This window comes from Desmodus rotundus, chromosome 8 (assembly GCF_022682495.2).
Source record: "Desmodus rotundus isolate HL8 chromosome 8, HLdesRot8A.1, whole genome shotgun sequence".
NCBI classification, from domain to species: Eukaryota; Metazoa; Chordata; class Mammalia; order Chiroptera; family Phyllostomidae; genus Desmodus; species Desmodus rotundus.
Window position 1 is genome coordinate 14569168 of NC_071394.1, and position 23165 is coordinate 14592332.

A 23165-nucleotide genomic window follows, 5' to 3' on the forward strand; every position below is an offset into this window, starting at 1 on the left:
CCTTGTCAGTCTTCTCAGTGCTCACGTGTTTCTGGGCGAAAATGCAGCCCCGGTTTTCCTTCGCCTGTCTCTGTTTGCCAGTGAACTCAACGCAGCAGTTGAAAATAATGAGGTGAATCTGTGTGTTTCAGGGTGGAAACTATCTCTGAAGTCCATTGTTAAGTAAAAAAGTTGAAAAGCAAAGCATAGGGTACTGTCCCACGTGTAGGAATGGGCCAGGCTGCCTGTAAACTACGTATTCCTATTCCGAATATATAGCGATACATGTGTAAAGTACACAGGAAAGGCATGTGTGCAAGGCTGAGCCTCCAGTAACGCAGAGAAGAGTGGAACTGGGAAAATAGTAGGAAAAGAGTGTGTGGCTCTTTATATGTGTCTGTATTGTTGGGACTGTTTACAGTGAGAATCCTTGAAGGGTTACTATGAACAATTTTTAAAAATTAATGAGAGCATGTATAATACAATGTCTTCTGTCTTGGGTATCAGAGGCTTTGTTAAGTGACTGCTGGGATGACAAAATATAGGGAAGCAAACATTTATATATTCAGTCCCTACTATGTGGCAGACTTGTGCTGGCACTGTGAGTGATGCACAGTGTGGCAGCAGACAGTGAGGCAGGAAATGAAGCCTCCCTGGATAAGGGACTCTCATTGGAGAGTGTGGCCAAGAACAAGGCAGGGAGGGTTGGGAAGTCCTCCGGGAGAGGTTGTATTTGCTTTGGGTCTTGAAAGATGTGCAGGAATTCTGCTGGTTAAGAAGGTGGAAGGGATACCCTAGCAAGATAAAACCTTATGTGCGAGGGCAGGGAAGCATAAGCAGGGGCAGGTGTTCACGTGGCTGGAGAAACCGATCTGGGGAGATGATGAGAGATGAAGCTGGGAAGCTAAGCATTGATCTAGTCAGGTTTCCCAGGTGGGACTAGTGACACGGCTGTCTTTCAGTCTTGCTTCACCAGCACCCAGCCGGGAGAAGGCATGAGCATGTGTACACGGTGTCCCTACTGCATGTGGGAACAAAACCGCGTCCCTGCTCGTGGCTCTGTCATCCCTCATCTGCCCCAGCCCTTCCCCCATCCTCCTGCACATTTCCTCTTCAGTACTGTTCCTTTCTCAGAGTCGCCCAATTCTCTCAGCCTCCTGGCTCCATCTTCTCACGCCGTTAATATCCTCCTGTGCCTCTGTCCTAAAAATGCCAGTGCTGGGGCTCCCTCCTCACTGGCTCCTTGTCACCCTCACTGGCGCAGGCAGCAGGCCGGCTGCCCTCTGTGGGGGCCAAAGCCTCCGCCCCCCCCCCCCCCCCCCTGCGTATCTCCCTCTCGCACTCCTGCCATCTACTGCCCTTACCTAATTCTCTTTCTCTGTGCCTCTGTCTCTCTTGAAACCCTCGGCCTCAAGCTCTCATTTTTCATTTTCGTGTCCCCTGGAGACAGCACAGTGCTTGGCATAGAGTAAGTGCTTACTAAATGTTGACCAAATGAATTGACTAAATGAGTTTTCTTCCATTTAATCCTGAGTTGTTGATTGGATTTTTTTTTACTTCTTTTTCATTTTCCATTTTTTAATTGTATTTTTTCCCATTCCCATTTAGGTTGATTGTGAAGTTGTGTTTTATACCTGGCCCATCACACAGTACAATGTTATGGGTGCTTATTGGACAATGTAATTATGTGGTTATAGGATGATGTAAACCATAATAATTCATGGAAGAAAATGTAATGGGAGTAATATCATGAGAATTCAGAGCAGATTGGAAGCCATATTATTATTGAAAAACACTTTCCTGTTGAAAAGTAGAAGCTTTTCAATAAAATCGGTGTTGCGTAACACAATTTTAATTTTCATGTTCTCCTGCTGAGGTTTATGTATGGCAAATTTTTCAAATGGCCTCTAACTTGTACGAGCTTTTCTTTTGGGGGCCAGTTGTGGTGTGAAGTAACCCTGAGCCCCTCACCTGAGATAGCAGTCTTCTCACAGCGGCCCTCCCCTCTGTCCCGGCCCCAGGTTCACTCCAGACCCAGCTTTGTTGTCTTTGTGGCATGCGTCGCCGTTCGGCTGTTGCCTCGTTAATGTCTGTCTCACGCCAGAACAGAAGGCATTGTGGGCAGGTGTCTCTTTATTCTTTTTCACCAGTGTATCTTAAAGTGCCTTGTCTGCAGTGGGGACTTGGTTAAATATTTCATGCCTAAATGAATCTTCCCATTATTCTATAGAAGAATCTATCAAACCATTTGCCTTCTGCCCGATGTTAAAATTTCATCATATTTAAGGTCTTTTTCAAAGTTGGAGGAGTTAGCAGGGGCCACTTATTCTGTAGATTTAAGAACTTTTGTGTGCACCTGACACCATAAAATAGTCACCCGTGGTTATTAATAATGGTTTGCTTGTTGTAAGTGGTTTTTAACTAATTTGATATTATGCAGAGGCATTTTCTCTTCTTTCGGTGCTGCCCTACTGCCCAGTCCTTTGTCACCTGGACGGGCAGTTGATTTGTTTAAAGTAGAAGATAAAAAAAATAACATAGAGCCGCTACTGAATATGTTAACCGTGGACTCGGAAAGCTTGGCAAATAGGAACAGCAACGCTCATGTGATAGATTATAAATTATTATTGGACGTCTTTACTGTGTAGCAGATTTTTTAAAGAGCACTGTGTTATTATTGTCACAACTAGTGCCATGAGCTGAACACATACCTGTGTATACATTTATATTGCTGGAGACTTGACTATTTGCTTTGAACAGTGGGGCAAACAGAGCATAAAATTAAGGGTTGGACACGTGAAATCTACAGATTTTAAACTTTTTATATGGTCACTTTTCAATCAGTAATAGTGACTCGAAAACTGGTTTGGCTCTCAAAAGTATTAGAGAATAAAATAGATTTGATGAGTAGAAATAAGATGATTGAAGGGGAGGCTGAGAGAGAGGCTGGAGCCACCCTGCTTGCAGCGTGGAAGATTTTTGCTGCTTCATAATCAATAATCCCAAAAGACTCTGAAGGGCTCCACTGATGGATAAAAGGTAGAGAAAAAGAATGTAATAGAGGACTAGAGAATCAGTGGAAAATTAGTTTGTGATCCTTTCTTGGGCTTTTCTTTAAGGATCAAGAAAATGTCCTGCCCTCAATTCTCTCTGGCCTGTACATCAAATGTGTAACCAAGATACTTTTATTATTAAGGTAACACGCTTTCAAATCAAAAAGCATCAAGAAATGCAGAAGAAACCTTTGAACCTCCCACCTCCTTTGCACCTGCTCAGAATGCCAAATGGCTGAAAGAGTGGGATTAAGGCCCCAGAATTGAAACGAAAAATAGTGTATATGTGAGGGCAGAGAGTGGAGGTTTTTAAATTCAACAACCTGTATAATTTCAAGGAAAAATGGACATGGAATAAAAAATAAAAGAGGGGAGCTTATTAGAAGGGAATGAACAGGAGACAGATGAAAATGAAGCCACAAAAGAGGATTTTGGATGACGTTTTGTTGGGAAATGCAATTCTAGTCGAGCACACCGACTCCATTTGTGGTGGATTTCTTACTGCTGTTACTCATTCCTGCGGGCTCTGGACGATGCTTGTTGAGTGGCAGAGTTTCCCTTGCTTTGGATCTGTTAGGCATTCACATAGGATCCCAGACTTCAGGGTCACGAATAAGACGCAGGAGCCAAGCGAGTGTGTGTAGTGAGAGTCCAGATTTCTGTTTATGGCCCCAAATGATCCTCCCCAGAGAAGGCCAGTCAGCCACACAGACCAAAAAGATAAGACACACTGGAAGAAAGACTGAGAGAGTGAAAATGCTTCCCTCGGCCAAAGTGTGTATGTGCTGATTGGGAGCTGGAATTCACGTGTAATGGGATATTTGTGGCCAGAGAGGATTATGTGATTTCTCTCGTGAAAAGCAAGTGCCAGCTTCATGCCTACATCTAAGGAATGACTGGGATATGATGCCACGTTTCTTGCCTTTTCATGCTGTTTTCTGGGAAGAACCATCAAATCCTTTGCATTTTGGTCTTTCTTTGGGTCTGGGGAAATGATGCCACTGGGAAATAAACAAGATGGTTTGTTGTGTAGCTGTCAACAAATATATCTAAAAACATGTCTTCACCCTGTTTTGTACCTGACCCAAAATTCTCCAATAATGGGAAGTAGTAACAATAGCAGGAGTAGCACCTACAGCAGCCTTACAAGTAATAATAACATAAAAGTCATGTAAAAGGCAACCATTTATGAATTATCATTAATTATCCTTAGTACCAGGAACTCAGTGATGTTTCAGGTTTATTTTCTCATCAAATCATCATAGCAAACCTGTGAGGTAAATCTATTGTCAGTCTTTGTTTTATGGTGAAGGGGAGGTGTAGAGAAATTCCGTTACCTGCTTACAGGTAGCTGGTAAATGGAAAGCCAAGATGCAGACCCAGGTCCCTGGAGCAGAGTTGGGCTGAACGGCTGTTCACAATGTCAGCCTTCCTTATTTAGATCTCTCGGCCTATCAGGCTTGTGAATATTAAATGTACAATGAAGAAAAGCCTCTTCTGTGCATTTGGTGCTCAGTGCCCCACCCCTGATATGATGCTAGGCATTGAACAGGTATCCAGTAAATACATGTGAATGAATGAATGAATGAATCAGATGGGGCCAAACCCTCACTATTCTCCAATCAGATGAACAGTACTGCTCCTGGGCTCTGGAGGTTGCTTCATTGCCTCTTTTTGTCTTATCCCCAAACCTTGCTCTACTGTCAAATTGGGACAAGACACACAGAGGACTTGTGGTTTCTGGTCCAGCAGGCAAGAAGCTTAGAAGTTGCCACTCCATTCTAACAATATGGGAAAAGCTGAAAAGTCAGCAACTCGGATCTGTAAGAGAAGCGAGGTCACAGAGGAAACTGCTGCCCACCCCCCCCAAAATTGGAGAAATAAACAGGTGTGTATGGAGACTCACCAGGGCAGAAACCTCCATGGGAATCAGCTCAGGTGGGAAAACCTGAGCTCTAACTGATGAATTCTGAGGGCTCAGTGTGGGCAACTGAGAGAGAAACTCTGGGATAGAAACTCCCCGCAAAAACCAGTTTCAAGAGACTAAAAAGCACCAGAACCACATTCACATGTGGCAGGGATATCAGCAGGATCAAACGAGGACTTTAAAACAATTAGGATGGATGTGGTAAGAGCTGTAAGGGATAAAGTAGACAACATGCATCGCCACGCGGGCAATGGGAGTGGACGGATGAAACTTTTAAGAAAGAACAAAATAAATGGTAGAGCTTAGAAACATTGTAACAGAAGTGGAGAATGCTGTTGATGGGCTTCTGAGTTGACTGCACACAATCATATTTACGCATTTAAAAGTTTACTCTGCTTGAGCTATGGAGGATAGATCCTAGGTGGTAAGTGTGGACGCTGGGAAATCAGGTGAGGGGCCACTGCGTGAGCCTAGGTTGCCTTCCGAGCTGGAGCTGGGTCGGAAAGACTCATGGAGGAGGTAAGTGTATGGATCCTGAGCACGTTCCCCAAGCAGGTCCAATGGCCCTCACGTGAATTGTGTGTGCCTGTGTGTGCGGAGTGGGGCGAGGGAGAGCAAAGGGACGGAAGGAGGGTGACTGTGACTTTGGGCAGTACCTACCACCAACAGGTGGGCACACTGCTGGGGGAGCAGCTGTGAGGGAAGTCGTGGATCCTGTTTCAGGCATGTTAAGTTTGGAAGTCCTCTTGGACACCTACACGAGATTCCCAGGAGGCAGCTTGTGAGAGTCAGAGAGAGATTGAGGCAGAGTGTAAACTTGAGCAGCGCTGACTTATTGGCAATACTTAAAGCCAATGGGACTTGACATGGCTTCAGGAGAGATGAGAGAGAGAGTAAAAGGGGTCCCAGGCCCAAGCCCTGAAACACGATTCAGAGGAAGAGAAGCAGGCAAAAGGAGGAGAAGAAGAAGGAAAGTAACCAGGGGGATAGAGAACCATCAGAGCGAGATGTGCAGGAGCCAGAAGGGAGTGTTTCAACAACAAAGTGTGTCCTGTTGTGCCACTTGCCCCCGAGAGGCCACGTGAAGGAAGGAGTGATAGCGGGGAAAGTGCTGTTGGAATTAGCGACCTGCAGGTCTCAGTGGCCGGGACAAGAGCAAGTTCAGTGGAAAAGCAGGGAGGGAAACCTTACTGGAGGGACTGCGAGGTGCTGAAACAGACCTGAGATGATTTTTCACAGATGTATTGTGTGAAGAGCTCAGAGACACGGGACAGCAGCCGGAGGTGGAAATGGGGTGGGGAGGTTAAGGGTTTTCAAGACACATAGCGACAAAAACCTGGAAACAATGTAAATCTATGTCTACCAATAGGGGCACGGTTGAATTATTAGCTTTTCAGTGGGATACCAGCATGTGTGTATGTGCGTATGGCTGTCTATCCTGTTATTTGGATAGATGGTGATCTGTATCTGATAATCTGTATCTGACAGATAGTAACAAGTTTGAAAGGTAAGCAGGTGTGGGGATTGCACGTACAGATGACAAGCTGAGCACAGTTGTCTGCTTCCCCTCCTCAGTGAACGCCACGTGAAGGTCAGAAGAAGGGAATATAAACATAGGTAGGTGGCAATGGCCTTCAGAATGGACGGGAGGGGGCCAGTGACATGGACTGTAAAATGTCGGAGGCTCGAGAGTTGGGACCAGGAACAGGACACAAACAGGGAGTAAGGAAAGGGATGTTTATCTAAAAGTCTTTTCCGTATGCCTCGGGCAAAGAAAGGCAAAACAGAAATGTCTGCCTCTGAAAAGTGTTGTGTTTTTTAAGTGTCTGGGATGAATTGGAGCAGGTTGTGTGGATGGTTGCACTCACCAGTGATGTCATCTGCGGTGTGGCATTTAGGGGACATTCTGAGTGGTAGGCCACTCAGGCAGCAAGCCCAGTGCAAGTACGCAGAAATCAAGGTCTGGTCTCCATTACCTTAATTTTTAAAAATTGAGAGACAAAGATGTCTCTTTGACCATATATTTGCAGGAAATTTACAGATAAAGTCAAATATGCACAAAGAGAATGTTTTAAAAATAACAACCCTCCTTTGAAAACTTTAGCATCCTCGAAGAAATTAAAAAACCTACTGCATTCATTAAAAAGAAAACCCTTCCCTTTAAAATAAGAAAGTCCCGGATACTTTGAAAAAGGAACACATCAGAGAAAAAGACAGTCCATGGAAATTAAAATGCAAGTTTTGAAATAAATTTTAAGATGGAGTAGATGATTTGGCAGGTGAAATTGAGAAACATCTTTTACCATGTCGAGCAGGGGTTGGCAGACTTTTCTTATAAAGAGCTAGATAGTAAATACTTTCAGTTTTGCAAGCCATTCCGTCTCTGTCACAGTCGTTCATTCAGGCTTTGTCACACGCATGCAAACGGGCGTGGCCAGGTGCCAGCAAAGCTTTGTAAACCTGGGGTTTTGAGTTGTGCATAATTCTTATACTTCATAAAATATTTCTTCTAGTTTTTTAACCATTTAAAAATGTAAAACTCATTATTATTTACTGTGTGGACCCTAAAACAAAAAGGCCGTGGACTTGATTTGGCCCGTGGGGCCGGAGTTTATTGACCCGTCCGTTGATGAAAGATACAGATGATAGGCAGGGAAGGAACACTGAATTGTGGCACGAACTTGCGCAACTGCTGACATATAAGAAAAGAAAGTCTGTTTGATTTTCAAGTTGGGAATCTTCTTTGAAATTCTCAGCACATGTGGCATTGGGCTTCTGGGAATGTAGTACAAGAAAAAATAATCCAAACCAGGCTAATTGGCTCAGCGTTTGAACGGTTTTTACACAGTCATTATAAGGTAGATGCAACTTACTGATTTTTTGACTTTGAAACAATTCGGTCATAATATAACAAATAAGGTAGAGGGTGTAGAACAGAAAATATATGCTATTAACTTTGACCACGTAAAAACAATACTGTGGGTAACAGAAGGTGTGACTTGGAAGGAGAGGGAAAAGTATAAAAAAAGATAACAAGCAAATATGTATAGAAAAAAAAGTGATTATTTGGAAGATTATACAGATTTAATATTTAATATTAGTATTATTTAAAGTTATAAACATAAAAAATCAGAGAACCTATATGAACACTTCTGCACAGAAGACAGACAGGTGGCCAGTAGTCACGTGACCAGATGCTCAGCGTCACTGATTGTCAGAGAAATGCGAATTAAAACCACAGCGAGAGATCACCTCGCAACTGTCAGAATGGCTTTCATTAATAAATCAACAAACAATGATTGTTGGTGAGGAGGTGGAGAAAAGGGCACCCTCGTGCACTGTTGGTGGGAATGCAGGCTGATGCAGCCACTATGGGAAACAGTATGGAGGTCCATCAAAAAGTTGAAAATAGACCTGCCTTATGACCCAGTGATCCCACTGCTGGCAAGATATTTGAAGAAACCTGTTACACTAATTAGAAAGAACATATGCACCCGTATGTTCATTGCAGCATTATTTACAATAGTGAAGATATAGAAGCAGCCCAAGTACCCACCAGACACACAACTGGATAAACAAGTGGTGGTACATACATACAATGAGACATCACTCAGCCATAAACAGAATGAAATCTTTCCATTGGCTCCAGTATGCAGGGCCCTGGCGGGTTGTACAAACTACGGCCCACGGGCCACATGCAGCCCAGGACAGCTATGAATGCAGCCCAACACAAGATCATAAATTTACTTAAAACGTTATGAGATTTTTTTTGTGATTACATGTCACAGTGTATTTAATGCATGGCCCAAGATAACTCTCCTTCTTCCAGTGTGGTCCAGAGACGCCAAAAGTTTGGACACCCCTGAAGAGGGTGTTATGCTAAGTGAAATAAGTCAATCAGAAAAAGACAAATACCATGTGATTTTACGTGGAATCTAAATAACAAAATAAAGAAACAAAATTGAAACAGACTCATAGACACAGAGAGCAAACTAGTGGTTGCCAGATGGGGGCGGGGGGGGTGGATTTGGAGAGCAGGTGAAAAGGTGAAGGAATTAAAAAGTACAGATGGGTAGTTACAGAGTAGTCACGGGATGTAAAGTACAGCACAGGGAACATACTCGATAGTATTGCGATAACTGTGTGTGGTGGAAGGTGGGTACTGGAAATACCAGGGCGAACACTTTATAAAATATGTGGTTGTCTCACCACTTGCTGTACACCTAAATCCAATACAAAATAATATTGAAAAAAATAAATTACATGGCAAAAAAACAACCAATTAAAAGTTAAAATTAATACTACCGAGAGCAGACCAAGGAGAAGGGAGGAGGGAGCTGGTGTATGCGTGCTAATTCCTGAGCACTGTCATCAAGGTGTCCACAGATAGCTCCCTCAGTCTGATAAATTCGAGAGACTGAAGGGCCACTGCTGAGGGGTTGCCCCTGGACATCGCACCTAGGGGAGACAGGGGGATACTTGAGTTAGACCAGACCGTGTGTGTTTTACTTACAAAATCATCATAGTTTCCAGTGCGGAGAAATGGGAAAGGAAACTGATGTTTTTCACTACGATTCCTCTCGTATAACTTTTAAATCATGAGTATACTTTATTTGCTAACCATAAGAAGATTACAAATAACCAGGAAGGTTATAGAAGCACAACAATTACTTAAATTATTAAACACGTTTCTTCTTCAGAGGGGGATGTGGCTGTGAAGACATGGGCACAGACATGGATTCTGGAAAAACAGTTTATACAAATGAGGGTAATTTTGTCAATGAGCACAGTTTTCTTTAATTGTGGAGAAGTCAGTATTTGAAATGTAAACATATATGAAAAGTGTGGGGTCTTTTTGGTTGTCTTATCATTCACCTCACCTCCATTTTATCCTCTTCCCTACTATCCGTGTGTGGTGAGATTCTCAACGCTGTCTCCATCCTGGATTGTCGGATCCTTTGGCCAGATTTACCATGTATCGGAACGAGAGTTTGCCCCTGTATTAGTCAGACTGAGCTGCCACAACAAAATACCGTCAACTGTAGGGTTTGAGCAACAGACGTTTATTTTTCCATAGCTTTGGAGGCTGGAAGTCCAAGGTCAGGGTGTCCCAGCATGCTCAGGTTCTGGTGAGAGCTCCCTTGTTTGCAGACAGCCACTCTCTTCCTGTGTCCTCACCTGGCAGGAGGGACAGGGACAAAGAGCTCTCTGATGTCTGTCCTTATACAAGAACACTAACCCTGTTGGGCCAAGGTCCCACCTTCTGACCTCACGTAACCTTCACTACTTCCACAAAGGACCTATCTCCAAATGCAGTCACAGTGGGGGCTAGAGTATCAACCTCTGTGCTTTGGGAGAAGACAAATATTCAGTGTGTAACAGCCCCCACTGAATTACATTGCCATTCAGTTGAACGGACCGTGTGGCCACATTGACCACAGAGAAGTCACGGAGCTGGGCAGTAACTGCTCTTCATGTAGGCTTCCCTTTTACAGCCCCAGAACACTCGGGTTGGAAGGTGTGCATAAACTGACCCCTGCCCTCACAGATCTAGAACTTTCAGGCTCTCCAAGCCTGGAGCCGCCGCCCTGCCCCCACTACATCCAACTGCAGGGGCACTTTCTCAGTGCTGGGGTTTTCTCGCGAGTGCCCTCAGCACCGAAGCCCCAGCTGCCCTGGGGGCCGTCAGCCTTCCCTTGTCTGTCAAATTATAGGAACCCTCGGCTTTTCAGTTGTTTCATTTGATCTTCACAGAAACTTTGCAAGATGGACAGGGGTGGTTTTGCTCACATTTTGCTGGAGCTGCACTGGAAAGGCAGAGATTAGCACTGCCCCTTTGTACCGAGCAGAACACGTGCGTCCTCCCTCGACAGGCGAGTGGGAAGAGCTCTGGACCTGGGGTCAGATGAACTCCACGCCTGGCATACCCAGGTTAGGCCAGAGGCAGGGTTGTTTGGGATCAGATTTATCTTAATTGATTCAATTAAGGAAAAATTCTAGCATCGGAGACCTCAATGAGATAGCTCACATGTTTTTTTCTTCCTGTGTCCATCAAGCCAGAGTGATATCACGAAGTAAGCATGGAGTCTGAACTCACTAGCAGTGTGACCTTGGATGAGTTACCTTACCACGCTAAGCCCATTTCTCTGTAAAGTGAAAAATAATTATGTTGCAGCTTGTCAGGAAGATTAAAGGTGATTTATCTGAAGTGTTATATTTAATTCTATCCATGTGTTATGTTATGAAATTGGATCTAACAAATTATATATGTCTGGAATTAGGTATTGTATGGATGTCCGGGATTAAGTATGGAGGTCCGGGATTATGTGTGAGGTCTGGGATTACGTATGGATGTCTGGGATTAAGTAGGGATGTCCGGGATTATGTGTGGAGGTCTGGGATTAAGTATGGATGTCTGGGATTAAGTATGGAGGTCTGGGATTATGTATGGATGCCTGGAATGGCATTCATGACCTTGTGTGCATGTGTCCAAGCCTCATTTGCTCAGGCTCTGCCAGGCATGTTCTCATAGTGGTTTCAGAGGAGCAAGAAGGAATACACAAGCACAAAGGCCTCTTGAGAAATCACCTCCACCTTCCTTTGCTCAAAGCAGGCCACAGGGCTCCCACCCCCAGACCCAAGCAATGGAGAAATAGATGCCACCCTGTGACTGACAGATCTCAGGTCATATTACAGAGGGTCATTTTGCATTGAGGACATCTTTGGTATTGATCGAGCACATTATTATTCCGAAGGAATTGTAGAAGAGATACGAAATGATGATGATGATCAATAGCCGTTTTTATGATTCCTATTTGTTTCCAGTTTTGCTTTTGTTGTGCTTTCATTCACCCAGCACCCGCCCAGGGGCTGGCCTGTAAGGTCCGTGCTCAGAGCGCGTGTACAGCTTTGCACTTTGCACGCTCAGCACCTCCTGTGGAGCGTGCTCATCTGGGCAGATAAGTGGTGGGTTTTCTGCTGTACTGCGACAGAGCAGACACAGAGGGCAGCGTGATCCTCCCCCTCCATATTCCTCTTGACAGGTGCAACAATCTGGGCTGATGGGAAGAGCAGGCCTTGATGCCCAGAGCCATCTGGGATGCCAGAGACAGCGTGTTTCCTGTTCACTGCCTCTGCACGTCTCTGTCTTCCCTCTCTGAGGTTTTATTGTTAGAAACCCTGACACCCAGCAGCATGCATTTGGGAAGCAGCAGATCTTACCAGCATTACATGCAGGCGTTCACTTCACAGCTTGTGAGCAGTTGCATCTGTACATCTGGATGGCGCTCCTTTATGAATAGCTCCATCAGGAGCCTGGGGAATGTGGGATGGACCTCTGACATGGGATCAGGACACTTCGCCAATGGTGATCCCTGGAGACAGGAAGGAGCGGGCTGTGAGCCAGAGGGAAACCACTGGCGTAGCCTGTCCCTGGAAGAAACGAGGGGATGGTTGTCTATCACAGTAAAGCCCAGTCCGGGTAAGGACAGCATCTCTCTACCTCTCCTAATTTGGTATCTTTATCTTTCCATCTTTCTTTTCTTCCCTGTTGCTCTATTTTCTCGCTTGTTTCTTGTTCTTCCACCCACCCTTTCCACCAGCGCCTTCCTTTTCAGTTGTTTTCTTTGGGTCTTCGCACTCTACACCTAACACCATCTCACAATGCCTGCAGAATAACCTAAGTGTGCTGCACTATTGCTTCCTCAGATCAGGCTTGGGAGTCCAGCCAGAGAGCATGTTAGTGCCATTCAAGAGAGGGGAACACAGCCCTGGTGTGGTGTGGCTCAGTGGGTTGAGTGCTGGCCTGTGAACCAAAGGGTCTCAGGTTTGATTCCCAGTCAGGGCACATGACTGGGTTGCAGGCCAGGTCCCCAGTAGGGGGTGTGTGAGAGGCAACCACACATTGATGTTTCTCTTCCTCTCTTTCTCCTTCCTTTCCCCTCTCTTTAAAAATAAATAAATCTTTAAAAAATAAAAATCATTAAGAAGAAAAAAAGAGATGTGAACACAAAGTATGTGGCAAGCACTTTTAAAGTGCTTTAGGTGAACCATTTCTAATCCTTCTGCCAAGGACAAGACAGGCATTATATCTAGTGCACTGAGGACCATGTGTAGACAGGTCCAGCGACTGGCCCAAGGTGAATGCCACAGCTGGCCTTCAGGTCAGGTCCCCATGCTTCCAAATGCCAAGCCTTTTCCATTACATCACTCCTGTATCCGCATAAAAAGAGGCTCAGCAATGTGATCTATGTTGCTAAGAACTGTAGCGCTAGAATGACTCTGCTTTTTTGGCTCAGTATGAGAGAAATCTAATCAGAGGAAAGGCTGTTTTATTCCCAGCCTGGGAATGTCAAGAACACAGCTGGGACTTGAACCTGTTTTCTGACACTCAAGGATAGCTGTGATACACGACCAACCAGGCAGTTCTTTCATTCATTTGCCGAATAATTACTGAGCACCAGCTACGTGCCAGGCACTGTCCTGGAGTTTGGGGTTCTGCACAAAATAAGAAAGATCCCTGCCCTTGTGGAGGGTGCAAGGACATGAGAAGAGACGGATGATAAACAAGAGACAGAATAAGTGAGCTGTGCCATGCATTAGATGACACTTGCTATCGAGATGGAGACAACGGAGCAAGAGAGTAAGTACTGGAAGCTCCAGAGTGGGAGGGTGGCATTTGTTAAATGGGGAGATCAGGGTAATATTTGAGTTTAGGCTCGAAGGAAGTAAGAGAATTAGCCATGTAGGTATGTGGGAGAAGAGCATTCCAGGCAAAATGAGAAGTAGGCATAGTTGGCATTTGTGAACAAGCGCAGGGAACAGTGGGAGGAGAACCTGTTAGGCAAAGAGCAGTAAAGCTGACACCAGATACTGGGAAGCCAGGTTGCTCGAGGCTGTGCAAACTATTTAAAGATTTAAAATAAGGGCGAGGTAAAAACAGAATGGCCTTAGGCGTGTTAGGTACTTGGATGAAGTAACCTAGGTCCAGCAAGATAGCGTTTCTTTCTGATCGGGCTCCTAGCAACGTTAGTGATGAAAAGTGATTGGAGTGTGGAAATACCCTTCAAGACCCCCACGCCCCAGACTCTCCCATAGACGAGATGTGGAACACACAGGAAAGAGAGAGTCTGTGAGTTTCTGGTGAGAGGAAGGCAGTTTGGAGGATAAGAGGTCAGTTTCGGACATGTTGGGTTTGAAATGTTTACTAGATTTACAAGTGTAACAAGTCATCAGCGGTATGTATGAGTCAGTAGTTTGGAGAGAAGACTGGCCTGGAGATGTAATTGAGGATTCATTAGCATATACTGGGGCTTAAAAAAGAAAGGCACGAGACCTAATGGAGAGCGCTGATACGCTGTGCGCAGCGGAAGTCCGTGCAGTGGATGGCGAAAGTCCTGTTGCTGCAAAGGCAGGACTCAAGAATCAGGAAGACGATGGGAGTCTGATTTTGGCTCCAGTATAAGAGACTGTTTTAAACCACTAGAGCTCAATAGCAATAGCGTGGCCTATTCCACAGGATGCGTTTGCTGATACTGCAAATTTTCAGGAAGAGTCTTGAATCTAGATCATTGTTTCCCCCAAATTTGTGCAGTTCTCCTTCCCACCAACCTGCCCACCCCCCACAAAAACAAGAGAAAAGAAAAAAATAGTAATTATATTTAGTCTTTATTCAAGTAAAGTTGCTTACACACACACACACACACACACATCCCTTACTATATTCATCATAGTCCATCAAACACTGCTAGAAATAGACTTTGATGAGTTGCTGTGTGTGTGCGCTGCTCTCTCCCCCCTCCAGTCTCCTTTCTTTTTTCAATCTTGAGTAAGATTACACAATGAAAGCCAATTAAATGGTACATTGGGAACTAAAGAAAAAGCATTGCAAGATGGTCAGGAAGGGAAAAGGCAATGTTAGAGCTTGCAAATCTTGCTTATAAATGAGACACTGCAAATATGTTTACCGCTCTCTGATATTTGGCCAAAAAGCTCCCTTTGTCCTCCTAGTGGGTGGAAGCACTCTGTGCTTCCTCTACTTTTTCACAGTCAACTCAGTGGGCCTCGTGTAAGCTTTCCCAGTGAAGAGTTTGTACAGCCACTGGGAGCTTAAAATGGCAGTGTTCTCTTTAATCAAAACCCAGTAAATCGAAGGGGACTTTATATTGCAGAACAGATAAGGAATAATTGGATGACACAATAAGATTTAACTTTAAAAGTGTTTTGTATATATTCTTTCAATAACAAACTTCTTCGTTTTTAAAAAAGATTTAATGTATTTATTTTTGGAGAGAGGGGAAGGGAGAGAGAAAGAGAGGGAGAGAAACATAGATGTGCAAGAGAAACATTGAACAATTGCCTCTCACATGCCCTCAACCTGGGACCTGGCCTGCAACCCAGGCATGTGCCCTGACTGGGAATCCAATCAGCTGCCTTTTGGGACAACGTTTAACTCACTGAGCCACACCAGTCAGGGCACAAACTTCTTTAAAGCATGCAATTATTTTATTAGCAGAAAAGCTTCAAGTTTACCTTAAAGAACTTGAAAGTTAAGCATTCTTTCCAGTTAAATACAAATCAGAAATTACTATAAGGCATAGCTGAAGTTATTGCCTAAAAGAGAATCACTTGCAAAAAAAATAAAAAGGTAATTTGCAAACGAACTTACCCTCAGAGACTTGTCTTTGGCATAAAGTGAAGTCTTTGCTGTAAAATAGAAGGCAAAGGCGCTTTTAGCTGGTGTAGAGAAGGGCCAGGACCGACTCAGAAGGGCGGCGCCTGCAGTTCTGCTTCGTGTCACGGTGCACAGGGGGTAAGATAACCAACTGCCTCCGGCCCCTCTGGCCAGCAAAAGCCCCCAAAATGTCCCCAGAGGTGTGGGTGCTGTAGCTGCCTGAGCACAGAGAAGGAACCGGGGCACGTGTTTTTGAACGTTTGCCGCTGAGCAGGAATTTTTTTTTATTAGTTGACTGTTTCTGATGAATATGAAATATTATCTCTTTGTTTTATAAACTATTATTATTTGGGTTTAGGCTCCCACTTTGGAAAAAAAAAGACACAGCATGTCTGAGAAAATACTCATGTATTGGGTGTAAAGGGAGGTGTGGTGTTGGGTGGCTGGAGAAACGAGAGCAGTTAAAATACCTCATTGACCATTGGACAACTCTGCACTGCCCAGTGGGGCGCTGTGATAAATAGGTTGGTGTGAGTTGAACAAATGCTTGTTGTTTTGAATTGCACATGGAAATAAAGGCTGAGGTCTTTAAAGGAATCAGGTTATGACAGCCCCTCCCCAAACCTGGTTGCTTTTGGGGATGGGACATCACAATAGACAGGGAAGTCCTGAGGGGCCGAAGGTGCTGCAAAGACAAATTCAGGCAGAGCAAAGGAAGGTGGGCTCCCTCCAAGAATCCAGAAAGCAGCAGCAGCAGCCTGGGGCAGCTGGAGTCACTGGGGCTCTTAATGTGGAACAAACTGGTAACAATTTCATAATAAAGCTAAGGCAAAGAGTCAGCTGATTAATGGGGCCGATACTTGTATTGCCTTCGATTGAGGACAAATGAACAGGGCTTACTAGTGGCAGGACTCTTTGCCCCTCCCCATTTTGTTTGCTACACCAGTATACATGGAGGCATATTCATGTAGCCTTAAACAAATCTATGCCCAAAGCTTTGTGTCTTTTGCTGTTCCAGCAAGCAATTACTAAATGACTGCTTAGGAAGAGTACATATTCTGAAGGAAAAGTGAATCGGTGTTTTCAGTGTTAGCCTCAGACCACCTGGATTTATGATAACAGGAATATTTATAACAAAAGCATACACGGCGGGCAGGTGCGGTTGAGTTCCGAGGTGACTTGTCATGTTCGAGTTCATCTCCATCTGAGTCTCCAGGTGAATGGGCCGGTGCTGGGGCTGAGAGGGCTCTCTCTCTTAGGAAATGCGCAGGTTTAAAGAATGACCCTCCAGGAAGTTTAGTATATTGATGTGTAAGCAGTTTTATCCTCTTGCCTTTCCCCTCCTAATTTACAGCCTTCTGTGACTGGTTTATAGGAGTTTTCAAGAGCTGCGATTAGCTTTACTTGCAGGGAACTTGCAAAGGGTTTCGGGGTAATGATGTGTCAGCTATGAACTCATTCAGCTAATCTGAAGGCGATGTTTAGAGCAGGAAAGAGGCAGATTCAGAGGTGCTGACTTGTGGAATGTGGTGGTAAGTTCATTTCTAGCTAAAAGAGCCAAAATTCTAGTTTCCTAGTCATTCAAAGGAAAAGCGGTGATGACAGACAATAAAGGGAAAGACTAAACAACAAGACGCTCACTCCTTTGTACCATTCCTGCCAGAGGTCCTCGTCTCTCATCCCAACCAGGAAAGCCGAGGGGAAACCTCTGACTCTGAGAGGTAGGGTTGAATGGAGAGGCCACGTTTGATTAGGAGCCAGGTGAGAGCAACACAGGTGTGTGGAGGGCAGCGAGGGCTGGGCCTGAAGTTCACTGCACACTAAAGAGGAAGTAGATCTGTGAGTGCAGACTCAGTGAGGATGGTTTCATTTCATTAGTTCATTCACTTATTCATTGTGGCTGTACAGAGCAGCTATTAAATGCAAGGTACTCTGGAGAGCAGTTGTAACAGTTCTGTCTTCGCTGAGCAAAGAACTTAGTGTTCCAGTTACTAGGGTTGCAGAACAAATAACCCCAAAACTTAGCAGTGGGAGACAACCGTGTATGATGCTCACGGGTTATGTGGGTCAGGCGTTCACTCAGGGCTCGGCAGGAACAGCTGCTCTCCGAATCATGGTGTCTGGGGGCCTCGGCGGGAAGATTCAAAGGCTGGTGGCTGGAATCATCTGGAGCTTGTTCACATTTGTCTGAGCTTTGGGGTTGGTGGTTGCTGTAAGCTGAGATTTCAGCTCAGCGATTGGCCAAAACTCCTACACATGGTCTCTTCGGGTGGCCTGGGCTTCCTCACAGTATGGTGGCCATGTTCCAAGGCCGAGTGCCAGAGAGGGTGAGCCTGGCAGACACAGTATCTTGAAGAGCAGAGAGGGATATATGTACATGCATGTGTGTGTATGTGCACATGTATAAAATCTATCATATTTCACAAACCTGGAAGAAAAAAGTTACCACAGCACAAAGTAAAAAGTGACCTAAGTATTGTTTGTGATTATTTTCTGAATGACGGCACAAAGAAGCATACCACTGAAAATAAAGTAATGAAAAACACCACCGAAGCACTAGGTTTCCCAAACTTGCATGTCCTGTGTGTCACTTCCATTATTTTTACTATTATCTTATTATCTGCATGATTGTTTCCTTGATTTGTTTTTCTTAAAATTGACCTACTGGGTTTTTTACTCAAGTTTGTTTTAAAAGCAAACTAGACAGTACTTCCAAAAATAATATTTATTTTTTGTTATTTATTTGCCATAAAATAAAAGCAACTTTAAATATAATAAAATTAAAAACAACTTATTAGACACTAAATATAACTGCTGACTTTTGAAGGAGCTGATGCCGAAGGGACCTCTCTCTTTGTCAAAAAACATGCTAGCAGGTGTTAGAAAGATGATAAATCACACTCACACAGAATTGAGGCTCTCCCCTTGACTTAATGGGAAAGATTGAAAGAGAAGTGACAGCAAGCGTGCCCTAGTGAGAAGGTCAGGGATATTTACAGCCACGGCTGTGTGCCTCCCAACATCTTTTAAAGAACTATCAACATTAGCCCTGGCCAGTGTAGCTCAGTGGATTGAGCGTGGGCTGCAAACCAAAGGGTCACCAGTTTGATTCCCAGTCAGGGCACATGCCTGGGTTGTGGGCCTGGTGCCCACTGGGGGCCACATGGGAGGCAACCACACATTGATGTTTCTCTCCCTCTTTCCTTCTCTCTAAAAAGAAAGAAAATGTTTTTAAAAAATTGTCAACATTAAAAAAAAAAGAACTATCAACATTATAATCCCACTTTGTTGGCAAACGCTGACACCCGGATGATAAACATTACAGGTAGCTAAGCTTGTATCTAGGTTCAACCAAGTTCCCGGGACCCATGAGGAAGACCCACATCTAGCACAGTTGACTGTTTTCAATTAACAAATGTCTTTGTAACCCACAATCTGTCAAAGGCTGGGTCCTCATACCTCTGTTAAGTTTGGTTTCATAAACACCTCCTTGAAAGATCCAGTGAGCAATCAAGGGCCCTGGCTCGTTGGCTTCCGCAGGCTTAACTACCCCCATTGTCTCATGGCCATGCCCCACACGCTGGTGGAATTGACTTCTGGCATCCTCGCTGCAGCATAACTAACGTTCCTGCACTTTACAGAACTGCCCTCGGTCCAGAGCTCCCAGGCCGACTTGCACTTGTTAGCATGCAGTGTCTGAGTCCTGTGACATTCATTTTAAAGATAGTTGTTAGCATCTGCCAGGACCAGTGTTGTTGTGCTAGGCCCTGAAGATATCAGAGGACATGCGATGGACACTTTCTTGGAATACAGAGAAAGGCCAATGGGAAGTAGCTATTCCCCCCACCCCCGCTAAAATCTAGTTAATTGCTTAGCAACCCCATTGTCTTGTTGTTAGGGTAGTCATCAGAAAACACTCCTCCCTGGAGATTTTTCCCAGTGGAGAGGGTAACTGGAGGATAGACGTCATTTTCATGGGCTTCTCCACCTGGAGCTTTTCTTGCTGGTTTTCGGGGGTACGGAGAAGGTCTGCCGAGGTCAGGAGGATAGGAGCCAGATATTCATCCCTGGGGAACCCAGCCTATGTCCCTTACCGCACTCTAGGACTTCTAATAATGGTGCCTTTCTAGGCATGTGGTTGGCAGTAACAGACATTCTTTGCCGTCTTCATTTGCAGTCAGCGACGGTGAAACTGTCAAAACCGGTGGCTCTGTGGACTCAGCAGGATGTCTGCAAGTGGTTGAAGAAGCACTGTCCGAATCAGTACCAGATCTACAGCGAGTCCTTCAAACAGCACGACATAACTGGTAAAGCATGCAGTGTCCGGACCATTTCACTCCCCTCCCCACCGCGATGGCCTTTCCCATACCCGTGCAACGAGCCCGCATCTTCCTGCCGAAGTTCGCTGGCATGGGTGTGCTTTGAAAGGGATGATCAGTTCCAGACCGGCGTGAGCCGTGCTACTGCACGAGCAGAAGACATTGTTACAGAGAGCCGTGGTGGAAATCAGGGCAAGGGGTTGGGGGAGTCTAGAGAAAATAAAAGCAATCCCAGAGAAAAGAAAGGGAGGAAGTCTTTCACATCAAATTGGTTTCAGGATCAATAGGTAGACATTCTATGTAGAAAAGATTTCTAAATAGGAAAACTCTGAAGTGACTATAATACTAACTCACTGCCCCTGAGGAAGTTACCTTCCCCATACTTCAAAGCACAAATTAAGACTCCATTTAGATCAAGGGGCTTTGAGCACTGTATGTGGTGGTCAGGAAGCGCTGGGAACATTTGTATAATGAGCTGTAAAAGCCCTAAGGGTCAAGTCTCTCAGTCGTAGAATGGGGTGGGTGAGGAGGAGAGGACAGGCCTTCTGTGGGAAGCCATCAGAGTAAGGAGGTCTCTTCCAGAGCCCACCTGCCCCGGCACCCTGAGTCTGCTTAACCCGCCAGCCACCTCCCTTCCCCCTCCCCTGCAAACACCCTCATCAAAGCTAGGGCCGAGGAACACGCTCTGTGCACCGCACCTGTGCTGCAGGAGGAAAAACAATTTCAGAAAGTCCTGATTCTAGTGCAGATTCTTCCCTGTCACTAAGAGAAAACTGATGTTCCGGTGGGAAAGTGACTTGCTCTAGAGTGGCTCAGCACTCTGGATGCCAAGGCTCTTTCCAAACTTGTCCTTTCTATCTGCTGAAATCCTCCCCTCTCCCTCTCTATTCTATTTCCTCCAATGAGTTTGCAAAGGGGCATGTTAGGCAGAAAGTGCTTGTTGTTGCAGTTCAGTTTCTGCCCTGTAACTCTGAGAGCTGGGGCAGATCCTGCCTCCCTAGGGCAGGACTCGGTGGGTGGTTTCAAAGTGTGTTTCCCTGGAGGCTGCCTGTCTGTTTTATGTACTCGAATTGTATAGAAAACTTGATTTGGAATAACCCTCGAGGTTTAAAAAACAGCTAAGCTAAGTTATCATAGAGTCCTGCAGACCAAGCTGATAATGTTAAAGTATATAAAGAACACACCCAAGTGTAGCTCAAACTGACTACACAGACCATGAAATACTCCTAATTTAAGTATAAAAAGGTCCTTAATTCACTTCCTCTCTCCCCACCAACCAGAGGGAATGGCCCACTTGGATGAAATTCCTGAAATCCTGAGGGCAGAGTTGGAACTTTGCTCAGGTTCCAGGTGTTAGATTTTATTTCTCAGTCCCTCCCTAAGAATATAAGGACATCCCGCATCAGGTCAGTTATCCCACCCCCGGAAGTGATCAGTCAGTTAGGAACCATTTGGCTGATCATGGTAGCCCTCATTCAATAATGTCTGCCTGATACTTCTGAGTGCCTGAGATAGTGCGGGCGAAGCCTTCTTTGTGGTCGTATGTGCAAGTGGTATTACCTTTCACGAGGGGTGAGAACTAGGAGATGCCCTTGAAGGAAGGGTACGCATTTATAATGGTTTGGAGAGGATGAGCCTTTTGCTCCATGGAAATGAAGATCTCATGCTTCAATGCTTGTGGAGCAAATGGTACCACTTCCCAAGGCTTTCTGCTAAGTGACATGAGGAGAGGGCGTGTGGGAAGGAGATGGGGTTTCAAACAGCTGCCGTTTTGCTTTGGGTGGCGCACTCAGTCTCCGTGGGACACTGCTGGCATCGGTCAGCTGCAGCCTCCTGGGGACCTCGGGCAAGATCCTGGATAGGACTCTGAGCAAGCTGTTTAATCTCACTTCCTCCTCTCCAAGCTAGAGATGATAATAATGCCCGTCTCACAGGGTTGTTGTAAAACTTCAATGCAATAGGTAAACGAGTGAGTCAGCCACGTATTGGCACCTCTTACATGTCAGCGTTGCGTTATTATTTGTGTTGAGACTCGTGGGGAGGTGTCTAAAAGCATACTGTTACTTCACCCCATGGGCAGTCTGTTTTCTGGCAAGAAAAGAAAGCAGGGAATCATTTGGGGACTTAGGGATCAGAGAGAATGATTTCAGATAAACACTGGGTCCACTGCTTTTTGACACTCACCTATTTGAGGTCACTTTCTTCCCCTGTTCTCTGGCCCAAGATAGAATGTAAAATACCCAAATGATCACAAGAGCCAAGTGGCCAGGAAATAGCTCTCAGAACTTGGGCCAGCCTGCAGTGTTCAGCTCTGCGAAGCTGAAAGCGATGGGGATCCTGGTACCCTTGGAGGTTGTAATCAGCAAAAGCGAAGAGGTTTATAAAATATCAAGGTGGGGTGACAGAGTACGCCTGAGCAGCCTCGGCAGGCAGCAGAGAGACTTAGGGGACGGTCAGCGCACTGGGTACAAGTGCCAGGTCAACGAAGCCCAGAGCGGCACCTGCGCCGTGTGATTTCGTGACAGTTACTTGAGGCACTGCGTCCTTCTTCAGCTGTACGAGGGGATGGCCATAGTCTCAACCTGGTAGGGTTGCTGGGACAGGCATTCATGGTCATTGTCAGCATGCAGTGAACATTAGCTGCTGCTGTTTTCTGAGGTGCTGTCCTGATTTCTGTGCCCACAAACAGCACACAAACAGGTTAATTCATCTATCTTTATTTTTATGAAAGTTGGGAAGGGAGCACCTACGAGGGGCAGGGGAGCATCTGGGCCGGTAAACTTGCCGAGCTTGTCTGCGAGGCTGCAATAAAGATGTGTCTCTGGTTTATGCTTAGATCTCCTAGTACAGCTGTTCATCTATTTTCCTTAAAACCAGGATCTCCAATATAATGCTCATCAACGAGGCACGGTGTATCAGTGTAACATGTGAACAGTCCCGTGATTTAGAGGCGCACGGTACAGTGAGTGTAAATAAAAAGGATACATATTAAATGGAAAGAAAAAAGGTCGGGCTTTCTGATCTCAGATCTGCGTCAAATCCCTCCACCTTGTCCTCAACCCCCAACCTTGGACACGTCCCAAGTTTCTCATCAGTGAAATGACAATATTTATCTTAAAGTGGTTCTGGGAAAATTAAATGGGATGATGCATGTGAAGGGCCTTGCTCCATGCATAATAGACATTTATCCATTTAGCAAGTATTCATGGAGCATC

General features: G+C 45.1%; 1 protein-coding gene across 10 annotated transcripts in view; it reads left to right on the forward strand.

Annotated features, from left to right (window-relative positions):
• The window catches only part of SAMD12 (sterile alpha motif domain containing 12), a 316862-nt gene that overhangs the window by 109984 nt on the left and 183713 nt on the right, over nt 1-23165 (forward strand). For all 10 annotated transcript variants that reach the window (XM_045181701.3, XM_045181702.3, XM_053929275.2 and 7 more), the window contains one exon: nt 19809-19938. In XM_045181701.3, coding sequence (XP_045037636.2) covers nt 19809-19938 — 130 coding nt within the window. The remainder of the gene's footprint in view (nt 1-19808; nt 19939-23165) is intronic.